We start from the raw sequence: 10193 nt of genomic DNA, 5'->3' as shown, positions 1-10193 counted from the left end.
TTGAGACTGAATAGGTGTTTATTTCTGTTGTATGGTTATAGATAGAGATAAGGTTTAAAAAAAAAGGCAAAGTAAGAAGACCAAAGGAGTATAAAAGCAGCACTCTGCATGATGTTAACTATTGTGAACCCTTTTCTCTTATTTCTCTCCTTATCACTCTCTCGGTCTTAGCAGATGCATACCACATTCATCCCTCCTCTTTCTCTCTCTCTTGCTTTTCTTCTTCTCCTCCATCTTGTATCCTTAGTATTTGCCTTCACTCTTTGTTCCTTTCTCTTCTTATACAACGTGCACATGGGTTAGCACAGGATAAAGCATTACAGTGTTACAGGGTGGATAAATCCCTTTGGGGAAAGGTGATGAGTCAGGTAGATCTGCATGTGTGTGAAAGGGACTCTCAGTTTTAATGATTGAGGGAAACACTGAGCACTCTGTGGCTGTCCGCAGAAGGTCAGATGTACGGTATTCTCTGCTTCTGAAGAGGAAATCCACATCTCATTCCTATCTGGAAATTAGTCACATATCATCTGCTTCTCTGCCACTTTTCACTTCTTTTTGCTGTCTGGTCGTTTCTGCACTCATTTCCAAACTTTCACCTTCACTTCTGTTTCCTTGTAACTCATTTTCTCTGTAGCTGTTTGCTGCATCTCACACATTTCTCTGGACCTCCTCCTCACTTTTCGACTGGGTCACCATGGATTTTGGTTGCCTGGCAACAGTGGTGGCCAACTCTGCCTACATCTCGGCCTGCGGGAGCTTTGATGGCGCTGCCAACTCTGCATCCAACAGAGACAAGAAGTACCACTCCCGCCTGAAGCTGCCTCACATCACGGTGTGTGAAGGCCTACGGGAGACTTTAGATTTGGGCTTCCAGGCTGTCTGTGTGGAGCAGCCCATCGGCAAACGTCTCTTCCAGGACTTCCTAGACTCCAACAAAGACTATAAAGGCCCCTGCTGCTTGTGGAAAGATATTGAGGAATACAACATGGCTGAGGATGAAGATCGAGTCAAGAAAGCGAGCAAGATTTTGTCCCAGTACATGGAGCCTGGTGCCAAGTATTTCTGCCCCTTCCTGCCAGAAAACGGCATCACAAAGGTCAAAGAGAAACACCATGAAGCCGGGGATGATCTTCTCAGTGAGACCATGCACAGCATGATGGACTTTCTCAAGGAAGTGCCCTACACTTTGTTCCTGGATGGTATGTATCTGAAAAGGTTTCTGCAGTGGAAGTGGTTGGAGATGCAGCCCATGGGAGAGGATTGGTTCTTGGATTTTCGCATATTGGGGAAAGGGGGTTTTGGGGAAGTGTCTGCCTGTCAGATGAAAGCCACGGGGAAACTGTACGCCTGCAAAAAGCTCAACAAGAAGAGGCTGAAGAAGAGAAAAGGCTATGAGGTAAGAAGACAAGTCATTTCTCATCAGAGAAAGAGTGGAAATCCTGTAGATGTAGCTGCACAAGACTAATACTCAGGGCTGTCACTTGTGAAAACACGAGTTGTGGTCTAGTTTGTTGTTCTCCAGCGTTTTATGTACAGTGACTCTAAACAACACTCAGTTACTAGACGGAGCCTTGCAGATGACGAGAGGCACCTTTGGCTTACATGATGAGTGCCCTCAGCATTAGAGCATGTTGATCTCCTTATGAAGAAACAATCCTGCCATGTTTATAAATGGGGCAGCTCTGGAGTGGATTCCCTAATGCTCAATCCCCCAAAAAACAGAAAGGTGGCTATAAATTCAGCTCAAAATTTGCTAAAATTATCCAGTTTTCATTACATCACATTACATGTCATTATTAGTTTACAATTCCTTGACAGATTAAACGAAATGTTTCAAATGTAACTCTCTATACAGTATTTTATTTACGCTGACCACGGTGCTCAACGTCGTCAATACAATATGGTCAAAGTAATGCTAAATAGCTCGGTTATTTAGGTGCAATAGCAACATGTTTTTAATATATACATGTTTTAAAAAATATATTTTGTGTAAATTATGATGAAACTTGACTAAACTGCTGCATTCAAATGCAATATTTAATTATATTTTAGGGAAATTACTTCTTTGGCTGGATGTTGCAATGCTGTCGTGCAGCAAATACTCACTCACCCACTATCATATGGCACCTTCTCATGACAGAGCGCTGAAACTACACCACATCATTTGCCTCACCTGACATTGGTGTCCTGAGACTCTTTAATAGCAAGGAAATGAAAAGAGTTACTAGGAAAACGTACTGCCATGTAGAACTGCACATGTTGAAGCAAGCTGAACCACTTAGTCTTGCTTGTTTCTTCTTTTCTCTCTAGCTACTACAGATACATTATGTGCAGACAAGACTGTTCCTGTGTCCATACTGTGTCCAATAAAGATACCCAGAGTAGAGTGCTATGAACAACAGTTTATATCTGCTGTTCCTTCCTGTCCTGTAGGGGGCGATGGTGGAGAAGAAGATCCAGGCTCGAGTTCACAGCAGGTTCATCGTCTCGTTGGCGTACGCCTTCCAGTCAAAAACAGAGTTGTGTCTGATCATGACCCTCATGAACGGAGGAGACCTGAGGTTAGATCTCATTCACTCTCACTCACGGACATTCTGACCACAACATCTCAATATTTCAGTCCCTACTTTGACGCTCTTCCAACGGGAGCTAATTGAGACACTTTGCAACCCAATATTAAGAAATCATGTTTTAAAGGTTTGGCTGGTAACTTTTATAAAAATAGTTTTTTTTATCATATTTGCTGAAACTGTCATTATATCCTGACAGTACTACATGAGACAGATAATCTAAGGAAAAAATCATGCTCCTTGATCCTGGTGCTCCTAATGGCATTTGCAAGTTTCTACCGCGCCCGAGGAAACCAACCAATCAGAGCCGAGGAGACTCTAACATAGTGTCAATCACTGCTCGTGAACTGCAATCAAACAGTCAAACTAGGCAACGCTGAACAAATATAAATCAAGATTCTGTTAATGCAATGCCTATTTCTCACCTTAAATGTTTACCTTAAATAAAATATTGTAGTGCATTGTTAAATGAGAAAGTTTGTGATCCGGCTAACATGTTGAAAAAAAAAGTCAAAACCAAGCACCACCGACCAGCCGAGCCTGCTTTCTCATTTTACAGCTAAACAGTTACCAACTGCAACTTTAAAAGGGATTATGCATTGAAATTTAAATCTGATATTTATATGGCTTTAGTTTGATGCCATGTAGTGTAGCAAATGGTGTCAATGATTCACAGTGCCAGTTACCTAGTGTTTCTCCACAATCTCTTTTTTACAGATTGTTTTAAATGTCATGAATGCTATGTATATGTATATATATATATATATATATATATTAGAATGACCCTCTCTCTTGTGCTAGGTATCACATTTATAATGTGGATGAGAACAACCCGGGGTTGGACGAGCCGCGGGCCTGCTACTACGCTGCTCAGATCATCCAGGGCCTGGAGCACCTCCACCAGAAGAGGATCATCTACAGAGACCTCAAACCAGAGAACGTGCTGTTGGATAATCAAGGTCTGACATGTACCAAAAAGAAAGATGTAGTCTCTTCTGTTTGGTCCTGAAATGCATACAGAAGACTTAAGCTTTAGTTGTTGTGCTGTTGGTAGGCTAATTTATGCATTTAAGACACCATATTGGTTCAACAGAGAGTTATGGGGTACCGTCTGATTTTTTGGCCCACTAGAATATTTAATTAAAACAATTGTTTGAGATTTTAGGAAATTTGCTTATTCGTTTTCTTGCCGAGAGTTATACGAGAAGAGTGTTATCTTTCTTCTCATCTAACTCTCGGCAAGAAAACGAATAAAAGCATTCCCCAAAATGTCTACTAACTATTCCTTTAAAAACAATTAAACCCACAACCACTTGTAAACACTACAACATATATACTAATTTGTGCTTTCACTGTAATCATAATTAAAGCCCCTCATCTTGACTTTAACAATTTGTCCCATTCTCCAAAACACACACATACACACACACACACACACACACACACACACACACAGTACACACTGAGTCTTACGTCTAACACAAGGACGTCTTTCAGTTATCATGCCACTACAGGTTAACGAGTCAGAGACGTAGTACTGCAGGTCAACATTGGTATCTGTGACGTGCACAGCTCTTGACATTACCCAGGTGTGTGTTTGTTCACACAGGTAACGTCCGTATCTCTGACCTTGGTCTGGCTGTGGAGCTGGCTGATGATCAGTTCAAAATCAAGGGTTACGCCGGGACTCCAGGTACAGTCGAAATAAATACACACCAAACTGACTTTTACTTGGTTGTAGCTTCTCATACAGCAGGATATTGGAAAGGAGAGCCACACGTGCAAAGCTCACAGCTCTACAGTGTTTATCTTTCTCTCTCTGTAATTATTTTATATGACATTTACCTTTACTGTACAGCTGCCATTACCCGACCAGTGTTACCTGAATGACACGAACAGCCACAAGTTTAATCTATTTTCTTAATTTTTTACAAAATGAATGAAAATATTTTGAAATAACAGATCTGTGAAACAAGTTAGAACATAATTGAGGGAGATAACATTTACAAAATAACATAAAAATAAAAAGTTAAATGAATGAATATAATATAATAATATAATGTGATTTTTTTTTTAAAAACTCAAAATATTGTACAAAGTTTGGTGGTGGCTTGTCAAAGGTTTCTCAGTTGGACAATGTTCTGCTTGGAGGAATTTAGACAGTATTTCTATATTAGTATTACTAGTAGTATTATGTACATTAGATAGTTTAGTAATCTCATACAGTGGGGCAAAAAAGTATTTAGTCAGCCACCAATTGTGCAAGTTCTCCCACTTAAAAAGATGAGAGAGGCCTGTAATTTTCATCATAGGTACACTTCAACTATGAGAGACAAAATGAGGAAAAGAAATCCAGAAAATCACATTGTAGGATGTTTAATGAATTTATTTACAAATTATGGTGGAAAATAAGTATTTGGTCAATAACAAAAGTTCATCTCAATACTTTGTTATATACCCTTTGTTGGCAATGACAGAGGTCAAACGTTTTCTGTAAGTCTTCACAAGGTTTTCACACACTGTTGCTGGTATTTTGGCCCATTCCTCCATGCAGATCTCCTCTAGAGCAGTGATGTTTTGGGGCTGTCGCTGGGCAACACGGACTTTCAACTCCCTCCAAAGATTTTCTACGGGGTTAAGATCTGGAGACTGGCTAGGCCAGTTCCAGGACCTTGAAATGCTTCTTACGAAGCCACTCCTTCGTTGCCCAGGCGGTGTGTTTGGGATCATTGTCATGCTGAAAGACCCAGCCATGTTTCATCTTCAATGCCCTTGCTGATGGAAGGAGGTTTTCACTCAAAATCTCACAATACATGGCCCCATTCATTCTTTCCTTTACACGGATCAGTCGTCCTGGTCCCTTTGCAGAAAAACAGCCCCAAAGCATGATGTTTCCACCCCCATGCTTCACAGTAGGTATGGTGTTCTTTGGATGCAACTCAGCATTCTTTCCCCTCCAAACACGACAAGTTGAGTTTTTACCAAAAAGTTCTATTTTGGTTTCATCTGACCATATGACATTCTCCCAATCCTTTTCTGGATCATCCAAATGCTCTCTAGCAAACTCCAGACGGGCCTGGACATGTATTGGCTTAAGCAGGGGGACACGTCTGGCACTGCAGGATTTGCGTCCCTGGCGGCGTAGTGTGTTACTGATGGTAGCCTTTGTTACTTTGGTCCCAGCTCTCTGCAGGTCATTCACTAGGTCCCCCCGTGTAGTTCTGGGATTTTTGCTCACCGTTCTTGTGATCATTTTGACCCCACGGGGTGAGATCTTGCGTGGAGCCCCAGATCGAGGGAGATTATTAGTGATCTTGTATGTCTTCCATTTTCTTATAATTTCTACCACAGTTGATTTCTTCACACCAAGCTGCTTACCTATTGCATATTCAGTCTTCCCAGCCTGGTGCAGGTCTACAATTTTGTTTCTGGTGTCCTTTGACAGCTCTTTGGTCTTGGCCATAGTGGAGTTTGGAGTGTGACTGTTTGAGGTTGTGGACAGGTGTCTTTTATACTGATAACAAGTTCAAACAGGTGCCATTAATACAGGTAACGAGTGGAGGACAGAGGAGCCTCTTAAAGAAGAAGTTACAGGTCTGTGAGAGCCAGAAATCTTGCTTGTTTGTAGGTGACCAAATACTTATTTTCCCGAGGAATTTGCAAATAAATTCATTTAAAATCCTACAATGTGATTTTCTGGATTTTTTTTTCGCATTTTGTCTCTCATAGTTGAAGTGTACCTATGATGACAATTACAGGCCTCTCTCATCTTTTTAAGTGGGAGAACTTGCACAATTGGTGGCTGACTAAATACTTTTTTGCCCCACTGTATATAGTTTATAATTTGTAAAAATCTGTAAATCTGTAACCAGTCACTGCACCTGTGAATAAATATATAGAACTAAGAACAAGTACAACATTTTCCTTTGACATGCAGTATAAGTACTAACTTGCAAAAGTAAAAAAAACACAAGTAGCAGGTACTGTGCTTGGATTAACGTAGGTTTTAGTAGCAGCTGTATTGTTTATGAAGTGAAATCTGATAACTTGACTCTTTGATCTTAGGATTTTAGTTTTAAGAGATACAGTATTTGTGCAGGTTTACTTATTTAAGTTTTTTTCAAAAAAGCATATTGAAATATAAATTGATCCTTCTCGCCTCATCCTAATGTACTGAAACTAAAAGGTTGTGACCTCTTTTTCTCTCACCTCAGGTTTCATGGCTCCAGAGCTGCTGAAAGGAGAAGAGTATGACTACTCCGTAGATTACTTCTCTCTAGGGGTCACTCTGTATGAGTTCATGGCTGCCAAGGGACCCTTCAGGACCCGAGGAGAGAAGGTAAATATATTGTATGACCTGTTTTTCCCATTCTCAATCCCCTTTTGGAGCTGTTTTTATGTATTTACTGTGTGCGCTAAAGATATTTTGTTAGTTTGTTTGGCTCTCTGCCTCGTCTTCTTAGCTCTTACATCTTTCTGTGGTAATGTGCAAAGCTTTTACTTTACTTTGTGATAATACAGTAACAGTCTTTTTAAGATTTGATGGCTCCACTTTGCCCTGTTGCAGATTCTACTCTGAAATATGAAGCCCTCATTTAAAGGTGCCCTAAGCGATGTCACGCGTTTTTTAGGCTACAACATTTTTGTCAAATACAGCAAACATCTCCTCACTATTTGCTAGCTACCTGTACCCTGAACACACTATAAAAAAAATGCAGTCTCTGTAGACAGCCCAGGCTCCACTAACGCCAACAAAAACAAATTGCGCCAACCTGCACCACGAAACATAACAAACAGTGTTCCAGCCAATAACCGACAAGAAGGATTTGGGGTTGTGGGTTGGGGGGGTTAGTGCGCGGAAGCACGGAAGGGAGGGGGAGGGGATGGGATGAGGAGGAGGGAGGGGTGAGCTAGTCTCTTTTTGTTTGAAAATACTTTGAACGTCAACAAGAAGTGACGTCAACAAGAAGTAACGTCACCCAGCATCGCTGAGAGCACCTTTAACCAGTGGAGGAAGAAGTACTCATATTTCTTACTTAAATAAAGTAGTAACATCACTCCGTAAGAGTACTTTGTTACAAGTAAAAGTCCTACATTCAAGATTTTACTTCAGTAAAAAAAAGTACTTGTGGGCACTACTAACTAACTACTTTGTATACTGTTGGATAATTTCATTTATAGCACTGGATCATATTTTATAAATTGGTCATATATTTTGTTTGCAAAATCTGCAAATAGTTGTAGTGGAGTAAAAGGTATAATATTTGAAGAACAAGTATCTCAAAATTGTACTTAGTTACTTTCCACCCCTGCATGTAACTTTAAAGAGACCTGATGGATTTTATTACATATTTACACATTAAGCATTTATGTGCATTAATGTTGCAATGTTGTAATATTTACTTTATAGGGGATTTACATTTTTCTGATGATATTTGGATGATGTGAATGAATACCCTGAATTTACCTGCAGGTAAATGATAAATAAGACATGTGCAGGTAAATGCCTGATGGTTATTCTCTTTAAAGCTTTCCTTTCTGGCACAAATCTTTCTCTCCCGTACTTTGTGTTGTTTCCAGGTGGAGAATAAGGTGTTGAAGAAGCGCATTCTGAATGATCCAGTAACATATCCAGAGAAGTTCAGTGAGAACGCCCGGTCCATCTGTGAGGGTTTGCTGTTCAAAGAGGTCGACAAGAGGCTCGGCTTCAAGAAGGAATCGTGTGACGAGATCAGGGCGCACGCCTTCTTCAGCGAGATCAACTGGAGGAAACTCAATGCAGGTCTCTTTCATATCTTTAAAGTTCCCAATCATTACCAGTCACTGGTTTGTCGGTTTGCATTGAGTTGCACTAATGCACACACCTGCTCCTGTAGTCTTCACAGTTTAAATTATTTACTTGTTTTTGATATTATTCCATTATTTTGCACTGCTACAGTACATTTGAGGTACTTTTACTTTACTTTAGTATTTCCATTTTATGCAACTTTATACTTCTATATTATATATTCACTATATTTCTATATTATATATATATATATATATATATATACATATGGTTTAATATATTCTCAATATTGTACTTTTTACTGCACTACCTTTATTTGATAGCTTAAGTTACTTTTCAGATGAAAGTTTTTGCATCCCCCTCCTGTCCAGTGAAAACCATGTATCTGCAGATTTGGTGTTGAATGTTTCTTATTAACTGAAGGATTAAGTGTTCCTTTATGGGTTGAGAAAATTATTAAAACACCCTCTCGGATCAGCTGGAAAATGCAGCGTCACAAAGCTGAAAACTCATGAAAGGTTGACTTTTTCAGAGCTACGTGGTTCTCACAGGACAGCGATGCTACAGACATATGATGATCTTATAAAATATGATGCATTGCTGCAGATTAAACTACCCAACAGTATATAAAGGAGTTCAAATTTGCGCAACCTCAAACATCTACAGCATTAGAAATGCAACCTGCACATTAAGAATGCAGCAGTGATATTAATCCAAAAACATATATAATATAAAACGCTGACACTGAGGGAACATTTAACTGCACAATGAGTTCTTTTACTTTTGATACTTTAAGTACGTTTTACTGACAAGACATGCTTTTTACCAAAATGCAGAACTTCACCCAGCTGAGAAAATGTGATGTCACATATTTCTGTGTACCAATCAGGACTTAGCAACATTTTAGTTGTGGGGATAGTTGAGACATTGCCAGGATTCCTACTGTCAATCAAACTGATCAAAACAAGTCTTCGAAGCACCTTTAACGGAGTCCAGTTGCCTTTGAGTTGAACCCTTCCTTGGATAACTGTGACCTGGATGACTGAGGACCTTCACAGACATCAAGCCAAATGTCCATTAGCCTACTGTAAACACTTGTGTTTCCTCAGGGATCCTCAGACCTCCTTTCGTGCCGGACTCAAAGACAGTTTATGCCAAGAACATTGACGATGTCGGGGCCTTCTCCACGGTTAAAGGCGTGCAGCTTGAAGACAAAGACAATGCTTTTTTTGATGAGTTTGCCTCGGGGAACATCTCCATCCCCTGGCAGGATGAGATGATCGAGATGGGGATCTACAGCGAGCTCACAGTCTGGGGAGCTGACGGCGCTTTGCCCAACGACCTGCGGCGTGAATCCATCCTGGAGCAGCCACACAAGTCTTCCACATGCTCAGTGTCGTAAGAGGCTACGGTGAATGAACAGTTCATTTCTTACTTAAGACTTCAATACATTTTAGTGATGAGGCTGAGTTTGGAGGTGAATGCAGGTCTCTAATTTTAGTTTCTAATAGATAATTAGATACTTACAGTATTACCTGCACTTTTTTGGCCATTTTTTTAGTTTTTACTTTTAACCATTTTCTGTAAAATCATGTTGTGTTTAGGTAGACTGACTTTTTTTTCTTTATTGCTGCACACTTTCAACTTATTATGTAATTGTCTGTTTCTAACATTGTCGGATTTTCTGAGGTAGGAATGATCATTATATATGTGTGTGTGTGTGTGTGTGTGTGTGTGTGTGTGTGTGTGTGTGTGTGTGTGTGACTGAACTGCAAGTTAAAAAAGCATGTCTTTTTGCAGCTTTAGACATGTCAATTTACTTGTATCCATTGCTG

The 10193-nt window shown here is 40.0% G+C and overlaps 1 protein-coding gene across 1 annotated transcript; it reads left to right on the top strand.

Moving 5' to 3' along the window:
• The first annotated feature begins 694 nt into the window (after positions 1-694).
• grk1a (G protein-coupled receptor kinase 1 a) lies at positions 695-9760 on the top strand. The gene is made up of 7 exons (XM_078257186.1): positions 695-1396; positions 2434-2561; positions 3372-3529; positions 4180-4263; positions 6785-6909; positions 8151-8352; positions 9468-9760. Exons 1-7 carry the CDS (start codon positions 695-697, stop codon positions 9758-9760), a joined length of 1692 nt encoding a protein of 563 aa, XP_078113312.1.
• The last annotated feature ends 433 nt before the right edge of the window (positions 9761-10193 follow it).

The sequence above is a fragment of the Sander vitreus genome, chromosome 1 (assembly GCF_031162955.1).
Source record: "Sander vitreus isolate 19-12246 chromosome 1, sanVit1, whole genome shotgun sequence".
Taxonomy (NCBI): domain Eukaryota; kingdom Metazoa; phylum Chordata; class Actinopteri; order Perciformes; family Percidae; genus Sander; species Sander vitreus.
This window is presented reverse-complemented; position numbering and strand designations above follow the sequence as displayed.

Coding starts and splice junctions, on each gene's coding strand:
- grk1a (XM_078257186.1), top strand. CDS start 695: ATGGATTTTGGTTGCCTGGCAACAGTGGTGGCCAACTCTGCCTACATC. Junction 2,562..3,371: donor ATGAACGGAGGAGACCTGAG/GTTAGATCTCAT, acceptor CTCTTGTGCTAG/GTATCACATTTATAATGTGG. Junction 8,353..9,467: donor CTGGAGGAAACTCAATGCAG/GTCTCTTTCATA, acceptor GTGTTTCCTCAG/GGATCCTCAGACCTCCTTTC.